General features: G+C 37.8%; 2 protein-coding genes across 3 annotated transcripts; one reads left to right on the top strand and one right to left on the bottom strand.

The window, feature by feature from the left end:
* The first annotated feature begins 2,118 nt into the window (after window positions 1-2,118).
* Window positions 2,119-3,954, top strand: PMCH (pro-melanin concentrating hormone). The gene is made up of 3 exons (XM_053463228.1): window positions 2,119-2,406; window positions 2,598-2,802; window positions 3,688-3,954. Exons 1-3 carry the CDS (start codon window positions 2,158-2,160, stop codon window positions 3,735-3,737), a joined length of 504 nt encoding a protein of 167 aa, XP_053319203.1. The 5' UTR covers window positions 2,119-2,157; the 3' UTR covers window positions 3,738-3,954.
* PARPBP (PARP1 binding protein) lies at window positions 3,835-20,008 on the bottom strand. 2 transcript variants are annotated; one of them, XM_053463226.1, is made up of 11 exons: window positions 19,905-20,008; window positions 18,926-19,078; window positions 15,881-16,111; window positions 15,581-15,685; window positions 14,375-14,545; window positions 13,788-13,942; window positions 7,099-7,282; window positions 5,899-6,080; window positions 5,088-5,169; window positions 4,656-4,818; window positions 3,835-4,334 (listed from the first exon to the last, which is right to left on the bottom strand). In XM_053463226.1, the coding sequence occupies exons 2-11, from the start codon at window positions 19,073-19,075 to the stop codon at window positions 4,036-4,038; spliced, it is 1,722 nt and encodes a 573-aa protein (XP_053319201.1). In that variant the 5' UTR covers window positions 19,076-19,078; window positions 19,905-20,008; the 3' UTR covers window positions 3,835-4,035. The 2 variants fall into 2 exon arrangements, with proteins under 2 accessions (XP_053319201.1, XP_053319202.1); XM_053463227.1 differs by lacking the exons at window positions 3,835-4,334; window positions 4,656-4,818 and having other exon boundaries at window positions 5,102-5,229.
* Window positions 20,009-20,063: the final 55 nt, after the last annotated feature.

Here is a 20,063-nt window from a genome sequence, read left to right as displayed (position 1 = left end):
TCTGTAATGGCACAAAATAGCTAAAATTTGAGATTCTCCCAAGCATCACAAGGTGAGAATTTCAACCTTAGGGAATCTCTGGGGATTCACCCCAAGTGTAAAGGTGAGTCCAGATGTGGATCTCCTTGCTCTCCTACAAGGCCGAAAGGTATGTCTAGGGTTGTTGGTTGCCTTGCACAGAGGAAATTTGCCTTGTATTTGGGCTTTGTACTGCCCTTGTGGGCAGGATCAGGCTGGTAAGTTGATGTTTTCTTTTCCCCTCCGTAATGGCACATGCAAGATAAAGTTTGAGATGCATAAATTATAGAATAAACATTAATATTTTAGGGCTTCTTGATCCAAGGAGAAATCCAATTTAATTTTAGCGTTAGGAAGGTTTGTTTTTTTCTTAAACAAGCTTAATTGGATTTGTTTGCCTTCCTTTGGATCAAAAGCAGGAAGCATAGGTAGAAGGGTTGAACTTGGTGGAAGTAGGTCATTTTTCAACCTAAATTACTATGTTACTATTGGGAAGGCTATTAAAACAGCTGCCTATTGCTCTAAGTGTGCAAAAAGGCTAGTGAAGTTACGGATGTTCACTTTTAGCTGAATATTGAAAACAAGTATACAACAGCCCCATTTTTTGGTGTCTGCTGGTAGAATACCACTTGGATTGTTACCCTAAATTTAGTCTTTCTCTATGAGTATGAAGATATAATCTTGGTGGTTAGGAAAAGTTTTATCATACGATATCTGAATTCCAGTTCAGGACAAGTTTATTGCAATTTTTTTTTGAAAATCTTTTTATTGAGTTTTCCGTGTTTCAGTTACAACAAAATCAAAATCAACAAAAGCAACAAAAACGTGACGCCACAAGTACATCCCCCAGGGAATATCAACGGACAGCATGTTTATTGCAATTTTAAAAAGTAATACAAACACCTGAAACAGAAGACTACACCATGTGAAAGCTTGGGGTATTAGGTGCTCATGTGTCCTGTTGCTCATTCATTGCTCTGACTAAGGCCCTGGGTTTTCATATCTAAGCTAGTCAAGTTCTGCCCCTGTGAAAACATCCAGGTACTCCCCGGTAGTAGAGTGCTAGTGGTGCTAATAGTTGTGTCTATTGGTTTGTCTGGCCTGTATTTGAAATGCAAGGCGTACAAGCACACAAAGAAGGTACAGAAACTAATAATTTGCTCTGCCTAATTGTTAGCAACGAATATTTCGAGGATTTATACACTAGGGCTGCTAAAGAAAATTTATTTTTGCCTGAAATACATGCATGATGTTTTTTTTTGCACAATATGTTAGTAAATTAAATATAACTCTGCCCTAGGATACTGCATCACTCAAATACAAAAGGATTTAATTAGCTCTACTAAAAGTGAAAAGTTGGATCCAGGTTGATTTATGTATTCAACCTGGGATCTACGTATGTAGCAGGAGGGGTTAAAATGATGTTTCCTTAAGCCCAAGATATCAAGCAAGACCTGGTCCATACCTGCATGTAAAAATGAAGAGGAAGGCTTATCTTGAATGATTTATTCTTCCTGAAATATCTCAGAAGGAACCAAAGAGTGTTTGAGCTACATAAATAAGGAAATTAAGGAAACCTTTAGATATCTACCTCAGAAGAAAATCAGTTCAATTTGTTGAATTAAAGAAACTGAATTGTGCAGGGTTTCTTGGATCTAGGAACATACAAAATTAAAATTCAGTATACACTACATACCTTTAATATTAATTACAGCTGGAACAAAAAGTAGAAAAAAATGTTTTCATAAAATATGCTATATTTATGGGAATCACAAAACATTAAGTGCATTTAAAACAGGGCATACAAAGATGCCACGGTTTCTTCCATTGTTCAAACGAAAATTCATTTTTATATTCACCGGAGAGCACTGTAGGTGTGCAGAGAAAATCTTTTGTAACCTTTAATTGACAATGATCCTTGTTGGATTTACTGTAATCTCTTGCTTTTAGAGTGTTTACTCATCTTGGAATCTAAACTAAAACACAAAAAGTGGTTCAAAAGGCTACTTCTCATGAATAATTCAGAGGTAATTGTGTTTAAAACCTTTTGTATCATAAATCCCATAAACTGTATATAAAGGTTCGTGTACACCAGATATCACCTGCAAAAAAATCTATTTATCAAGATCAGTGGAAAGAATGGTAAGAATGATTAGTTTAGGATACCCAATCATAATATCTTTATCTATCCTCTCCCAAGGCTTCCTATTTTCAGTTTCAAAGTCTATCCGAAAGGCAGAGAACGATGAAATGCTGCTTGATACGATCACCTTGAGGAAGGCATTCCATAACGGAGACACATCTGAAAAATCAATGGGTATGCCGAAGGACAATTACAAGATTGACGGCAACAACATCCTAAACGAAGAGGAAGAAAGAAGCCTAAAGGTAATATCTTATCAATATACATGTCCATAAAAATGACCAGATATGTTTGAAAATCAATATTCCTAGGATCTTAATGAAGCACCGGTAAGCTATGATTAATTACAGTTGTTAAACAAATGCTATTTGTGTTGTATGGGGAAAGTGATTTTTTTATATCTATAATACTAATAATCATGCTTCCCCCCTCCCAGAGTATAGGGACTGAAAACAGTTTCTTTAGCCATGATGGACTTCCACTGAATGTTGGAATGAAACATATGCCATACTTGGCACTTAAAAACTCAGCACTTCGTCCAGAAAGTGACGATCAGAACATCGAGTTAATACAGGAAAGAAGAGATATTGGGGAAGAAGAAAACACTGCAAAATTTCCTATAGGACGGAGAGATTTTGATAGTAAGTATCAATGTTTTTATAAATCCACAAACTAAATGTAAGTAAAGAAGTGTAGAAGGCTAGAAATGTAAGTATTACAAAACAAAATGTTTACTTTTTCAAATGCACATTCCTTTTCTCCTGATCCAATCCCCACCTCCTTTAGCCTCCTACAGCCATAATTGCATCTTGAAAACACTCTCCCTCCTACCCACTTTACTTCTACATTATCTCTTGCATTTTGAAACAACGTACCCCTTATTACTGCTAGAAGATAGCTACTATTCCCGCTTGATTCATCCTTTTGTTTCAGTTACCCATATAATTCCTTTAGATGGTAAGCAGGCCTCTTAAAAAGCACACAATTTTCCCTAGGCACTTTGTGTAAATATACCAAAGCTGTACTGCAAAGCTCACAGGTAGGGTTTTCAAATCCTGTTGTGTCTGTATGTGTAAATGCATACTCCTTATACGTTTTTTAATCCCCCTATTTAAATTGTACAGTGCAGCATAATTTGTTGATGCTTAATATTACATAGGATATTAATAATAATACTGCATAAACATATGTTAACTGCTGACTAATGCATAACCACCACCTGGCTTCCAAGGTAATCAGCCAGTCATAGCCTTGCTGAGCATCATGGGAATTCTCATTTGACAATAGCTGAAAAATAACCTGTTGGTTGTCCCTGACTTGTGCAATGGATTATGGAATGCAAAAACATGTAAGCAACATCGCACAAAACTATATAACCTGCAACACAAAACCTTAAAAGTTTCTTTCCCAAAGGATCACATGGTCTAGAATACTGTCCCTATTTTGCTTGTGTATTGTTAATCAGTGCCAAGATTAGGAGGAAGCAAGAGTAAAAATTAATCTATTTTTTTTCCTTCTTCTTTTAGTGCTACGATGCATGCTTGGCAGAGTTTATCGACCATGCTGGCAGATATGATGTCCAAACAAGTTTTTCCTGGACAAAGTGTTTATCACATTTCATTAAATTACCATGTATAACTTTAAATGAAATTAAAACAAAAATAAAGCCAATCTTCACTTTGTAATTTTATTAATGTAAATAAAAACATCTGTGCAAGACGAACTTGTATTGAGGTCATTGACAATAACTTGAAATGGAATCATAATGGAAAAAATAAATAAAATAAATAAAATGAGCTTGTCACTGTAAAACTATTGGCCCCTAAAAGATAGACACTTTAAGTATATACATATACCATTATAAACAGAAAACATTAAAGCCGGAAAAAGGTTGTTAACTTGGCTTGTCCAGCAATAAGTCTGTTTTTAGATGCAGTTTTACTGCCATTTCTTGATGTCGACTTAGAGGCTTCCCTTGTTTTGGTTGCCTTTGGTCCAGAAACTGCTTTCTTTTGAGGTGGTTCACTGCCTTGATCACAGATATTTTCAGGATTTGTATCCATTTCCTTCCGCTTTGTGCTCTTGGTTGATTTGTCCTTTCTTTTTGCGCCTGTGTCTTTGAGCTCAAAATTCCCAGAAGTGGAATTAAGTGCTTGTTTCTTTACACACACATCTAAAACAGTAGTGAAGTATAAGCAAACAAAATTTAATATCAACTACAGAGTTGACTTCACTAGTAGCATTATTTATCACTCTTTCTATAAATATGTATGGCAATATTTAAACTTACAATTTAATTCAAATAGTTAATTGAAATATTAAAGACAACTATAGTTTAGCAAAAGTATTTTAAGCACATAAAACAACATACTGGAAAATATTATGAATCCATTGTTGATACAAAAGACATGCTTATATAGTGCCTCTAATTTCAATCAGATATAGTAAAAAAAAATAAAAAATAAAATGTAATATTCTTCAAATAAGTATTTACCAGTTGGATCTTCATCAAAGCAGAGCACTGGAATAATCTTTGGCGCTGGGTGAACACATGTAGGAACTTGGCTCATACTGGGAAAATCATATTGCTTTATTTGGGTCATGTTCCCATCCTTATAGGTACAGGCAAACTGTGATCTGATAAGGTTCTGTTTAAGCTGCAAATAAGGAATGTCAGAAAGCAGCAAATATCATTGGAAATTGCATCTTATAATTTCACTAGTAGAAAACGGTGATGCCAATAAAGGACGTATATATACAAAAAAAATTACAATAATACATTACAATTATGTACTTTAAAGGGATTAACAATACACTGCCTTGTAGATAAAATCATTAACTGTATTACCGACATTATGTAATATTTTTATAAGTTACTAACATGATCCTAAATGCGAGCAGTTAAAGGTTATGACATTGACTTTACCTTTTGCTTTTCCATGTTCGTGCAACTTTGTATACGTTTACTGAGTGGTTTTGGAGATAACCCACTGCACTGCTCTGGAGACCTATACAGGATCAAAAAGAGAAATGCTTACATAAAACAGTTTTTCACTCAGAAAATAATTCTATTTAAAATAAATATAAATATATATAAGACTATGAAGAACGCAAAGCGGTTCTTACAGTAGTCAATACAGACTAACTAAAAACGTATGACACGCTATGGTGACTATGCCTTATAGGCAATAAACATCAAATTAACCCCGTAAGGACAACAAGACAATACAGTGTGAGCCCGTACATGTACAAGCTTTGTCGTGAAGGGGTTAAACAATGGTATGAATGGCAGCAATCAGTACCGGCCAGTCATGGAACACCAGAAAGTTGGCACTTTAAGACCTGCAGCCGATAAATCACAGATGTGTGCTAAATGAGCGGAATCGGTCACTGGAGCATTATTGGGTGCTATACAACAGATCATAAAATCTCGGGTATTACACGCACAATTTATCCCGGTTTCAAGGCCTCTAATATTATTATACACGAGGAGGGAAGGCATTTTTTATTTTGCAATATTTATATTTAAGTTTAGCTTTTACTGTAATACATTGTTACCAAATCAATTACCCTTTAAGTGACCCAATGTAGTGTGTGCACATTATACAAAAGTACTTAATTTTGTCCTACAAAATCGAGTGTAAAGTTATGCCTACACATTCTACCTGTATTCTAGATGGTACTTATGTAGAAAAACAAACACACACATAGGCATTTATTACGAAAAGTGATTTTACCGAAAGAGTGTTACTAAAGAAAGTGCTCCAAAGAGAGTTGTATTATCTTCATCAGTGCATAAAAGTCCAGCCTTGTTCTTGTTGGGAGGGTTAGCAGCTTCCTCGTCCAAAAGAATTAAAAGAGTTTTCATGGTTTCTCTACCAGATAAAGCAGTCCCCCGATTTATGGCGCGGATTTTGGGCTGAAAATGAACATTCAATTCTTCATTACACTACAGCTCATGGGAAAATCTATACACACACATTCAGTTAAAAAAAAAAATGGTTGAACAAGAATGTAAACTGAAAGTAAAAGCAGATCATTCGCCAACCATTTTTGACTACAGGATTTTTACAGATACAGGGGCAGGGAATAGTTAGCACAAAGATCGTGCCTTAATTGAATCAAGGCAAAATATGTGAAGGAAAGAGCCCAGATTTCACTACCTAAGTTGGAAGACATGGTTAGTCAGATCCTTGAAAACATGTTATAAAAACACACACACACCAACCTTACAACAACCCAAATAAAACACATAGCGTGGTGTTACATAACTACCAAGTCTCATTGCTGAATTTAGGGTAAATTCTGATGTCTTTGGCAGGATGGTCATTGCAAAATGAACGTATATTTTTGAACTTATTTAACACGCACACATATTATATATATAGCCTTTAAATGCAAAGGTATTATGAGAAGAAAAATATATTTCTCCCTCTTGTAGATTTCCTGAAACATCACATGCCTTCTGGCAGCCATCATCTTAATCCATGCACTGAAACCCAACTCTCATCCCTCACATCCACTTACCCCTAATTGCTGCTACAAGAGAGCTACTATTTCCTCCTTTGACCCCTCCTTTTGTTTAAATTGCCTTTACTAATCCCTTTGGGTTGTAAACTCGTGAGCAGGGCACACAAAAGCCCACCATTCTTGCCAGGGACTTTGTTTTTTTTTTAAAACACAAACAGAGCTAGATGGCAAGCTCACAAGCAAGATTCTCAACGTGCGTGTGTGTGTGTGTTAATATATTTGTTATGCATCTGTTAACCACCCCCAATTCAGCTTTTCCTTTTCCAAAAATACATTTAATTTACATTTACAAAAACCTGACTACTCAACGTCCACTATTTAGACTGTGCTTATGGCATATCTACTTCAAACATATAAAATATGTGTTAATTACACACACACAGAAGTACCAGACAAAACTTTCTTACCCGTGCTGGACTGATGCCTGTGGTGGTTCCATTACTATTCTCAATAGAAAGATTAATAAGGTTTTTAATCCTTAGATCCAAATCTTGTGCAACATCAGTTGCTGCTTCACTAAGTGGATCCCCGCTGCCTCTCCCTTTTATCAAATGCATCTTTATAGTTGATAGTATCCGCTCTCCAGCAGTTCTGAAAAACAGGCATCCGTTGTCCAAATTAAAGCTATAAGCCAGATTGAATTTAAGAGAAAACTTTGAATGATGCTTCAAAATCTATTTACCTCAATGACCAATCACAATGTTCTATGTCCCTAACATTTCAATAGAAGCCATCTAATTAATTTACAATAGAATGAACTGAGTGCAATTAAAGACAAGTACAGCTAGTTAAAATAGATGAGAAAAAAAATAGATGTGCCTCTATTGATGATCGTAAGAGGATAAAATATGGGGTGATAAACAATATTTGTATTTCATTCTATTCCACCCAAGTGTTTAAGTTTAACATTTCAATAAGTAGATTTTCGTCACAAAAATTCTACTGGAAAGGATAATGATAGCACTCGTGACTCAATGCATACACACTCAAATATTCCATAGTGTTCATTTGTCAAAATAAAGCTAAATGTGAAAGAAAGAAAAAAAAAAAAAAAGTTTTAAAAATTACCCAAATAACTCAAACTTGAAAAATGCTAAGCACTTAATGCAACAGTCTATGGCCAGCGGACAAACTGAAAAGAAGGTACAAGTTATTACAAACTCCGGCGCAGAAGCAAAAAGTCAAAACAGTAAATAAACACAGAGCCAAGAATAATGATTCCCTGAACAGCTGGATTGGACTAAAACCTAAAGAAAATGAAAAACAAACATATCCGGAAGACCCTTATGAAGAACTATAACAAAAGGAAAACCGGTGCAAAATGTACATTGCTTGATTTTGCAGGAGTACCTCCTTACGAAGAGTTGAACGTTTAGAGCCACTGTGTGCGTTTTGTTTTGATGTTCCAGTGTATTTCTTTTCTATATTAAAATATTGGAAACTTGGCATCAAGAGGAATAGTTAGGATAGCATCAGTATACCACTTTGGTATCAATATGTGGATCCTAGACAATCCTCAATTTTACGAAGTAAATGTCTTATTACGTTTAGTATATATTTGTTGGAATGCTGCTGTAGTATATAAAAGCCGTTTGAAAATAATATTAAAAAGAAGAAAACAGTCGGTCGTTGATACCCAGTGGACAAGCACATCCAGAGATACCTAAACTACAAGCTGTGCGGGCAATTAAACCAAAAACATTTTTTAACTCTACACAACCTGGTAACTGACATAAAAGAAAATAATAATTAAAAAAAATGGTCCTAAAGGATCAGTGATGTACTTAGTACCTCATTGGTGAGAATCACGTCAGCGCGATCCTCTGGGTCACCACTGTGCATGACCACCAGTTTAATATATTCTTTCCCTCAGCACTAGCTGTAGATCATTTAAAAATTTTACAATTCTTTAGTATGAAATGTTTTCCTCATAAAATTAAATACACTCTGGTCCTGAAGGGGTTAAAGTACTTGCAATCAGTATCAGACTGGGAGCACTGTTGGCAGGTAGTACAAAAATATAGCTGATTTAAATAAAACCACAAAAGACACATACTACAACTGTTCCGGGACTAAAAGACAAGTTGAAATGAAACATTACGTAAAAGTGAAGATTGCAGAAAATTTGAATTACCGACAAAAGGCTTACTATCAGATGTGAATTAAAAGTAGGCAATAAGGAGAACACACAGTGTCGCAAATAAGGACATATTCATTAGGAAAAGGGGAGGAATTTAGGGTAACAGGTAAAAATCCTTCTGTTGAGGAATGAAAACTTCCATACTCGACGCTCACATCATAGGCAAAGCTCTTTGTTTGCTGAGGAGGCACCATGGGCGCTATCACTGCAAAGTAACAAGAGCAGGACCAGGCCCATGATGCTCTTAATCCAACCCAACGCGCTCCAGCCTTGTGCAGTTTTATTTGGCCAAAATATGTTTTAAATGGCTTGTGGACTGAGTTTGTTTTACTGTTTAAGTAATTCAGTATTGATAGAATGACATATAAACGGTTGCTCAAAAAAACGGTTTGTCCACTGCTTTTTTCATTATCGCCAAATTAACCCTGTATTAATATGCATTATAAAGCTAAAAGGCCATATTTTCTCTCAGTGAAAAATGAGTGCGGCCCTCGCACTCATACATTTCTGATGAAGTGGACCACTGCAGAAAAAACTTGGACACCCCTGAACTAGAGAGGTACCTGATCTCCCAAAAGGCATCCATGCCCAAAGCATTTAAGGATAACCATAAACCAAACTGGTGCTCGTTGCGTTAAATGTTTTTAATACTTTTACCAATTACACTTTAATTGTTGCTTATTTGATTCAATGTATTTCCTATGAATGGGCATTAATCATTCTTTCCATAAATAAATGTGGCGTCAATTTTATTTCTATATTTCTCTAAAGAGAAGCTACATTAAAGACCTTTACATTTGCGATGACATAAGGAGTTGAATGTGGCTTCTAAAATATACCGTATATTCCGGCGTATAAGACGGCTTTTTAACCCCAAAAAATCTTCTTAAAAGTGGGGGGTCGTCTTATACGCCGGGTACTTACCAAGCCGGAGGTTCCCACGAAGCCACCAATCTCTCTAATCACTACGCGCCGGCTATTGATGCCGAGCGCAGGGATGCCGTCATGTCCCGGCGCCCGGCATCAATTGCCGGCGCGTAGTGATGAGGGAGCAGGGAAGCCCGAGGTCTGGCACTTCAGACCTCGGCTTCCCTGCTCTCTAATCACTAGGCGCCGGCTATTGATGCCGAGCGCAGGGATGACGTCATGCCCCGGCGCCCGGCATCAATAGCCGGCGCGTAGTGATTAGAGAGCAGGGAAGCCGAGGTCTGAAGTGCCAGACCTCGGGCTCCCACAACTGGATGGAAGAAAGAAGACAGAAGATAAGGTAAGAGATGGGGAGAAAGGGACAAAGGGGGGAGAAATATATGTATATGTGTATACATATATATATATATATATATATATATATATATATATACACATATACATATACATACACACACACACACACACTGGTTCACTGGTGTGTGTATATATGTATATATATATATATATATATATATATATATATATATATATATATATATATATATATATATATATATATATATATATACACACACACACACACATACACACGTGTGTGTGTGTATATATATATATATATATATATATATATATATACATATACATATACATATACATTTATACATATAAACATATACATGTGTGTGGTGAGGGCAGTGTATAAATGTGTATGTATGGACAGGCATATGTGTAGATATATATATAGATATATATATATTATATATATGTGTGTGTGTGTGTGTGTGTGTGTGTGTGTGTGTGTGTGTGTGTGTGTGTGTGTATATGTCAGCAAATCAACCAGCAAATCACCGGTAAGGTACATTGCTTGCCGTGATTGGCTGGTTGTTGTACGCTGGGTAGAGGGGTAGTCTTATACGGCGAGTATAGTCCAAACTCTATATTTGGACTGTAAAAGTTGGGGGTCGTCTTATACGCCCAGTCGTCTTATACGCCGGAATATCCGGTATATAGATCCCAGGTGACTGGTTTCAGGCGATCTGGAAGTCAGTTCATGCCCTTGGTGAAAGTCTTCCTCTTGAAAATTACCATGGGTGGTAGTTTCTGGCCATTAGCCTGACAAGCGAGAACTACAGTGAAAGATGACTTCTCATTTCCTGTGGTACGTATAGATATCGTACTGGTCCCTGTTTTCTCAACAGTACGGTTTACGGGGATATCAAAAGTGAGGGGAACCTCATCCATGTTAATAATGTGTTCTGGCTGGATATTCTTTTCATTTATCTTGGTTATGCAGTAGGTGCGGAAAATGGCCAGCTTCTCTTCATAATCCTTTGGTAATTGCTGGCACACAGTAGTTCTGGTGCGAATGGAGAGATGACGCCTTTTCATGAAACGAAAGCACCATGAAGGACCTCCTCGAAAGTCCTTGATCTCCATGTCACGTGCTAAAGCAGTGGCTTTGAGTCGAATAGAGACAGTGGAGACGCTTCTACCTGCGTTTCTCTGTTCCATAACCCACTGTTCTATTTTGTCCTCCAACTGTGGCCACCTTGCTTTGTTTCCTCGGAAACTCAGTTTGGTCTTCTTTGCTTGGCGGAGGGCATCTTCTTGTTTTCTCCACTTACGCACCATGGATTCATTAATGTTGAATTCTCTTGCAGCTGCCCTATTTCCATGCTCTACTGCATAACTTATAGCTTTAAGCTTTAAACCTGCATCATAAGCATGTCTCTTAACAGGAGGCATTTTTTGGGGTAGTGGGTATAGTTAACGCTAAAGCACAGATATATTGCAAGGATCCTGCGCACAGAGCTGTAAGTATCACTCAGTGTGGCTCCTGACTACGGTGGCCGTAATGCTCAATCCATTTATGGATACTGTAAAAACCCAAGTGAAGAATAAATTCATAGGCGCACGGGGGGGAGGAGCATGGTGTGTGCTGTGGTATGCCGCCGCCGACCCCTGCCGCCCACGATAGAGGTAAAGGATCCTGTATGAACCCCTCTCTTTACTGTCGGGTTCATATATAAGGTGCACCGGATTATAAGGCGCACTTTCTATTTCTGAGAAATTCTCAGCATTTTATGTGCGCCTTATAGTCCGGAAAATACGGTAAGTTGCAGTGAGGGAGGTGAACTGTAGACACAAGATGCAAAATGAATATCTTAAATCATGCAAATGAAGTACAGTCCTTAATATAATTGAGTTAAAATAAAATAAAAAATAATAAAGTTAAGGGAATGCCAAAAAATTATTCTCCTGAAAAGAAAGTTAAACAACAACTGTGCATGATTTATTTACCAGCTCAGTGTGTGCATTCTCTGGAAACTAGCCTTTACTGGTAAAAGTATAAAAAGTAGTCAAGGAATAAAAAACAAAAACGAAGATATGAATAACATGCAGATACATGCTAAAATATAAAACAGATTCATAATTACTATTCCAACTATGGGAAAGAAACCGCTCCTCTTTCTTAAAGGTCAGGTCAGCAATTATAATTTAATTTGAAAAGCAGCATAGGATTTGTTTGTTGCATATTAGCTTAGACCGGTATTTCAGACTATTAACTACCTTTTTGTTTCACCAAAATCATTTCTCTTAAAGCATTAGACAGGGGCAGAATGGCTAAACAAGTGCAATCTGTCACATGCAAACAACTTGATTGTACACCACTCTGCCTCCTGTCAGCAACGGAGGTTCACAAGACACCAGGGAGCCGGGTAGAGAGGCAGAGTGGCGTATGGGAGGGGGAGGAGCCAGAGTGGTGTATGGGAGGGTGGCTCCCATACACCCCTCGGACTCCTCCCCCCTGCCATACACCACTCTCTGCCTCTCTCCCGACTCCCTGGTGTCTTGTGAACCTCCGTTGCTGACAGGAGGCAGAGTGGTGTATGGGAGGGGGGGAGGAGGCAGAGTGGTGTATAGGAGGGGGAAGAGACGGAAGTGAGAGGAATCCAGGTCTCCTGCAGCGTTGCGGGGGATCTGGATTCTAGTGTTATAATCCGATCTCTGAGGTCGGATTATATAAGGAGAGGAGTTTTTCCAGAGCATTTGCTCTGAAAAAAACCCTCTTTTTATAATTGATAAAAATCGATTAGACTAATCGATTTTATCGATTAGTTGTTTCAGCCCTACACGCGAGGAACCGTATTTGCCCAAAAACTGTGCAATAAGTTCTAAAGATAGAGATTTGTTTAATTTAACAACTTCTTTCTGTAATTTCAAGTCATTATCTGAGAAGTGTGCAAAGCCCATGTAACTGGATTTTTACATTCACCTAACCTACATTCATACAAATGGATTCCGGCAGGCCGACAGGATATTAGAGAGGCAGGCAACACACTGTTCCGGGGATGTACTATGCCTGCAATGTGCGCCAGAGAGCAAAGGGTATGAGAAACACAACTGTAACTGCCTCTTTCAAGCAGAGACATTATATACGTCCCCTTTCAGATTTACGCTTGGAGTACATATGGCATTGAAAGCTTATGGATGCAATAATGCTTTACATTTCTTGGTGTCCAGATCTAATTCTCATAAATCCCTTTGCCCTGCTCCCTTACAATCAATCACACTCGCTGAAGTACGTAGACACCCTGATTGAGTTCTGCATCATTTTCATTGCGCAGCAAACATATATTTTGCAATATATAAGAGCTATACATTTAAAGTCTACTTTATAAGTGAGGTCTAGCAAGTGGCTTGGGGGGGGTACTGGCAAGATTTAAAGATTCTGAGCCACTGAGTGTCCTCTTGCACTTTTGCAAGTGGTTGCTACATGATAACTGCAGTATCTGCGGGTTTTCTATACACGCTTTGTAAATGCGTTTTGATGTGACAGGACAGCGCGCACATTTGAACAACTCGATAATTAGTAGTGCTACAAGCTAGAAAGAACAGATTTTCCCTAAATAGCGCCAAAACCCAAAAGAACTAGCCTATAGGAGACAGATTTTAACAAATGATACTTTGACTGGTAGAACACAAATCTTAGTAAACTGTCAACAAGCAATAAGAAAACAATACCTTGTATCATTCGTTTCTCCCAAAACTTCATTAAGTCGGTCAATGAAGTTGACAAAATGTGAAAGACCCTTCATGTGTTTCCTTAATGGATCAGATTCAGGTGGCGCATAGCCCTTCCCTCCAAGTTCTACTGCTCTGATGAATGATGTTGCCACCTGGAAACAACATTCTAATTAGATTTTTGTTTGCATCAACGTAACACAACATGGCAGCCTCAAAGACCCATGGAGACCACCGAACAGATGGACCCACTGAGGTGAGCGAAGAGTCTTTTTTTTTTTTTTTAAACACAAAAAAAACAGTTTAGTTGCTTGATCCATTAAAAAAAATATCTGCAGACTTTGTACAAACCTTAGGTGCGAAGTCGACACCTGAAGCTGCAAAAGAGTCAGGGACATGGAAGTGGTTGGTGGAAAAGTTAAGGAGACATTAAGAGAGAGCTGGAGAGTGAAAGAATATGATCGGTCGCAAATATACACACACATTTATATATTACACACACACGCAATGGTGGAACAGAGGACAGAAGGAAGAGGGGAGATATGCCCAAAGATTTACATTTACACAAGAAATGCTTAGTAACATACCAAGAATAGAGACATCCGCTTCTGTCTTGACCTGTGCTTGAGGTCTGTGAAGGCTTCTCTGCCTAACCCTCTATCAGGACAATTAAGTACTTGGGCCAAGGCAAAATCATTCTTTGAATTTACTAACAGATTTAAATATCCACAAAAGATTCTCTTTAGGAGTTCTCTGACCTGCATGAAAAAAACAAAATGGAAAATGCTAAACTTTTTTTTCTTCTTTTTGGAAACCTCTCCTGGCAGGGACATTCAGGCACTAGTAAAAATATTGTCCAATTACTTCTCACTACAGTCCAATAACGGGCAGATGTATGACATACTAGAACTTGTTGTGTATGGCATTTCGCCCTTCGGAGATCTTTTGGCCCATCCCAAATGAAAAAGCAAGCCCAGAAGAATAATAAGACCCCACTGATTAGGCCCATGGAGGCTGAAACATACTTCTGGGGTTGCCGGTTCCTTGCAGGGGAAGTTATCCCTCACATTTTAGTACTGGAGTGCTCTTGTGGCAGTGAGAGACTGGTAAGTTTTAGCTCTCTCGTACCATTACAGAGGAAAAACCTCCAACATGAGATGCTCCGAAACTGGCATGTACTGTACGAAAGCTATTAAGTAGTTGTCCGTCTTCTGTGAGTACATCTCATACTTGTTTTGTGTGGTATAACATCCTACAACATACCTAATTCTCTCAAAATCTCTCCCTTTTGCATGTATGTGTTGGATATACCTACAACTGAACTCCTGGGTCAGCTCAGTTCATTAAGAGTAAAAATTAAAAGTACCGTATTTCCTCAATTATAAGACGACCCCCTGGGGCTTCTATGATGGAGCACAGGAAGGTCACATCACGGCTCCGTCATAGAAGCCCCCAGAGGAAGTGCGGCTGGCAGCGGAGGTTACCAGAGAGGAGGATCCAGGATCCCTGCGGATCTTAGTCTTGTAGTCAGACCTCTATTTGAGGTGTGATTATAAGACGGCATTGAATATAAGACTAGGGGTAATTTTTCAGAGAATTTGCTCTGAAAAAAAGCTTGTCTTATAATTAAGCAAATACGGTAATTCTGCTGCAGGAAGCCAGGTCTTTGTAATCCCTTTGCATATCTGTACCCATAAACAGGGGCGTTTTGCGACAACACGTAATGCCATACCATTACAAAAAATGCCCAAATAAAATTTGCCAACGATTATGAAATTACCATCAGGAATTACCTTGATAATATCCAGATTATTCCTACTGGGGGTTGACACCGGTGCCATAGTGAACTCTGTTTCTTCCTCGGATTGTCTCCCTTCAATAAATTCCAGTAACTGGCCCTATGAAACGCAGAAGGCTGTTTTGCAGTAACTGATCTTTTTACTTTTGCCTAATCATTTATATGGTTATGTGTGACTAACCTAGCAAATACTTGGCAATAAAAGTGTTAAAAATCGACAAAAATTGGGTGCAAAAAAGTTTCCTAATTCATGATTACAGTGAAGACGCCAGAGCTAAACGGATCCAATACTTACAGACGATAGGCTGTGCGAATCTCTGTAATCTTCAAGCGCGTTGCACATCAGATGCAGATCAATTAAGTCCAATGTATTGCTGCTTTTAAGGAAGTCGTCATATGTTTTTCTAACATCAGCATAGTTCTCTGGAACATGTGCTCCTTCACAAACTAGTCCAAGCTTATCTTTAAGTAGGTGTTTCCAGGCCAACAACACATTGCTAAGAGGGGCTGAAAACTCATGGCCATTCTAAACAAGAAAATAAAAAAAAATATATTTATATATATATATATATATATATATATATATATATATATACACACACACACACACACACACTAGTTATTTTTTGTAAGAGGATTAAGGATAAAATAAAAATGTCAAGTGAAATGTAAATACTGCATTATGCATACTCAAGGTTAAGGCTGCTATGGATATATAAAATCCTGACATCACGTACTGCCAAATCATTTTATGCCTCCCAGTTCTGTGACATTTTTTCTACTACATGAGGTAAAATGTAAGTTTCGGTGTTTAAAATATAGCATCTGCTGATCAGATCTCCTTTTAACGGGAAGACAAGTTTAAGAATCGGGAACAGAAAAAAAACCTACACCTTTTCCAGATTAAAGCAATAGATTGAATTGCTTGATAATGTACTGCTTAGTAGACACAGCCCAGCCCTGGTTTTTTGTTTTTTTTTTTGGTAAAAACGCAGTTCATTTTGCATTGACTCCAAACTATTCTACTGAATGCTAACAAGCATGTATAAGAAGCAAGAGGACTCAATTCAATTAGACCCTTTCTTGAAGGGAAAAGGTGTTATATAATGATTTGCATAAAATGTATTATTTCTTGGTTTCTTATAAATCATTGATTATTTGTATTATTTCTTCTGGAAATATGGTTAATAGGAGCTCTAAGCTTAAAAGAATAGCCAGATGCACATGCAGTTCCGCAGGCAGCTACCGGAACAACAGAAACATCTTATAACAAAACAACGGAGAATCTAAGGCATGACTGGGACATAATACATCCCTTTCTCTCCATTTGTTTGGATAAGTGTCCCTGGAACAGTGGAATGTTGGCAGCCGCAGATAATCTATTCAAAGCTCTGATCTTGCAAGAAATGGTTATAACTGTATTAGGAGTGTTTATTTTGGTGTTACAAAGCATTCTAAAGTCAAATAAGAAACGTTGTCCAGAGATCAGTTTTCCTGATCAGGTGCCCACCATGACAGCAACCACCAATTGTGCAACTACGTAGTGAGAAGGAAAAAAAAAAAAATATGTTTGGCTTATGAAAATATGCCAGCTGGCTCAAAATGGAAGGAAGTTCATAAGGTTCAATGCTTTTATTCCATTACGGACATCAGGGATATTACATTTCACAAGATTTCCTAACTAAAGTAACATCTTTATGTAGGCAACCTGATATAATTAAACATTAAATGTTTCCTTCAAAATTTATTTTTCCAAATGTTTTAATCTGTTTTAGGATGGATCTTGAGGAAGCAAAATAAAATACAATAACGGCATTATAAACATTCGAAAACTAAGATACAAAAGATATTTTACTTTAGGATTCTTTACCCTCTTCACTTGCATCTTTATACAGGCCCCCACCTTTGAAAAACTGCACTTTGGGCTTAGATTTCCAGGGAAGAAAATAGCTAACGTCAGAGTAGCTTGAGACTGGAGTGCAAGGACAAGTGTCAGTCTTCTTCCCTACCCAAAATGCTTACCACATGATCTTCAGCTCTTCTCACTGGCAGTACAAAATATTTTCATCCCTCCCCAGCCAGAAGGCTTGGATCTTTCTTGGTGACCTCAGGGGGTCCCATCACTCCCACCAAAAAGTATGCATCTTCTGGCCAAAAGCCCTGGGACTCAGACCCACAACGTAATATGAAATTAACCCCGGCCCACAGTGAAAAAAACCACTATGAACATACCTTCCGAAAAACGCTAGCCATAAGGACCTTTGTATGTTGTACCTCATATCAAGTATTCTACTATAGCGACTCACTAACTGTGCCAACAGCGAGGTTCTACTAATCTTATGAAGACCATAAGTTGTCAGGACATATTCTGAATTTATTCAAACATGAATATCAGCTGTAATACACCAGTAAGGAAATAGTCAATTGAGATGCTAAGATATCATTAAATAAGTGTACAATATGTAGGAGTCTGCCAGAACGCATGGCCCTGAAAATGTGTTTTACCAGGTATAGTAAATTTTTTTTTTCTTTTCTAATACATTTTTGATCAGACAAGCAAGCTATGATTCTAATTATGATTCTAATTATCCTTTAATGTCAAGCTTAAACTCGTATGCGAATTTGCGGTTTTGCAAAAATGTTTGAAAATATGTTTTTTTGCAATATGGATGTGTTGGTGGACTGATCAGGTGTAATTAACTTGCCAAAAAAAAACAAAGGGATCGATCCAGCACTTGAAAAAAAAAAACTTCCAGCTTTATTTATTTTACTAAATGGTTAAAAAGCATAATTCACACCTAAGTGCATCTAGTGCACAGGAAACCCCAAATCTGACGCGTTTCAAGCACTTAGGTGTGAATTATGCTTTTTAACCATTTAGTAAAATAAATAAAGCTGGAAGTTTTTTTTTTCAAGTGCTGGATCGATCCCTTTGTTTTTTTTGTGTTCATTCCACGCATCAAGTCCGTGCGGATCCGTGCAGATGAATATATAGGGAGGTGAGCTGGCTTTTGCATTTATTCTATCTTGCTAGTAATTAACTTGCCGTCTACTGTGAAACCAGCTGGCTGGTATTCTGCTGAATAAGCCTGGTCACTGCTACCATGCAGTGATCAATGGCAGTGACAGCTAACACCCCCCACCCCACCTAAGTATATATTACCAGGGAAATATATACTTAGGCCGGGTGGGGGTGTAATACTGTGTACAGGACCATCACCTACATGTAGCTATAGCACAATGCCAAAAGTTGTCTCTTCCCTTGATTGGGGAAAACGTACCCCAACCCCTGCCACTCAAAGGGTTAAAAGTATGCCATTTATGAAACTCGAAAACTAACCTGTTTATTAACCTCTGCCATAGCCAACTGCAGTATCATAAGCATATTATCCGCGCTGCATACTGTTGTCCTCTCACAGTCTGTCACGCGGGAACAATGCTGCCTGAAGTATTGGATTAACTTCAACACATTCTTCTGGTGGCAAGTCATTTTCTGGAATAAACACGTAATTGCAATTCAATCAATGAAGTACACGATTAAGTTCAATAAAACACAATTCCGTTACTCCTTTTTAGAAAGCTGGCGATAAAGAGAAGATAATTCCAGGAACTACTGCTAAATGTATCCCACAGGTGGTTCCTGGGTTTCTCTAATTGACAGCTTGTTTTCTGTGCCGGGTGAAACCCTGTATACTCCATCATCAGAACTGCTCTTGGCGTGATTAAAATGATTTGATTTCTATAGCGCCATCATTTTCTGCACCGGTGTACAGTGGGCAAACAGGACATAACAAGTAGCATGTAACAGAAGTGTTTTATCTTATAGAAACAAAACGTTTGACGGCTTATTTAAATTAGCTTATCACCTAGAAAGTGATTCGGGGGAAAAAGGGAAAAAAATAATCTAAACAATTAAAGTAAAAATACATAATAGGAACTCTTCAGAGGATTCGGTTCATGAGGGAATATGGATTGTAAACTCGTCTGAGCAGGGCACTCCATGCTTTTTGTTTCGGTAAATGGAAATTAGTATGTTATTCATGGTTTGTTACGTCAGGTTTACATATTCCACACTGCAAAATATAATACAGTAAATAATACTGGTACCTGGAACTGCCAGTTTATATACGTATGATAGAGCATGTCAGATAATTAAGTTATCCTGATACTCAGAGATAACAGTGTATGTATGTATATGTATATGTATATATATATACACAGAGATATATATATATATATAAATCTAGCTACACACATGAACAGTACATGTGTATTCTAAACAAAAGGCGTACAGACTTTACATTCTTACTCCCACTTACCGCGCTAGTCTGTCGTTAAAAAGCTCTGTCTTGTTCAATCTGAATCGCCCAAAACGTTCAAACAGATGGTCTGATTCAAAACACAAGCAAACATTCAAACGGACGAAACGTCACATTCCTAGTACCGCCTCAGCCAATCAGCGCGCGCGACCCTCAACC

The sequence above is a fragment of the Spea bombifrons genome, chromosome 4 (genome assembly GCF_027358695.1).
Source record: "Spea bombifrons isolate aSpeBom1 chromosome 4, aSpeBom1.2.pri, whole genome shotgun sequence".
In the NCBI taxonomy this organism is placed as follows: domain Eukaryota; kingdom Metazoa; phylum Chordata; class Amphibia; order Anura; family Pelobatidae; genus Spea; species Spea bombifrons.
Note: the sequence above shows the minus strand (reverse complement) of the source record. Positions and strands in the feature narration are given on the sequence as shown.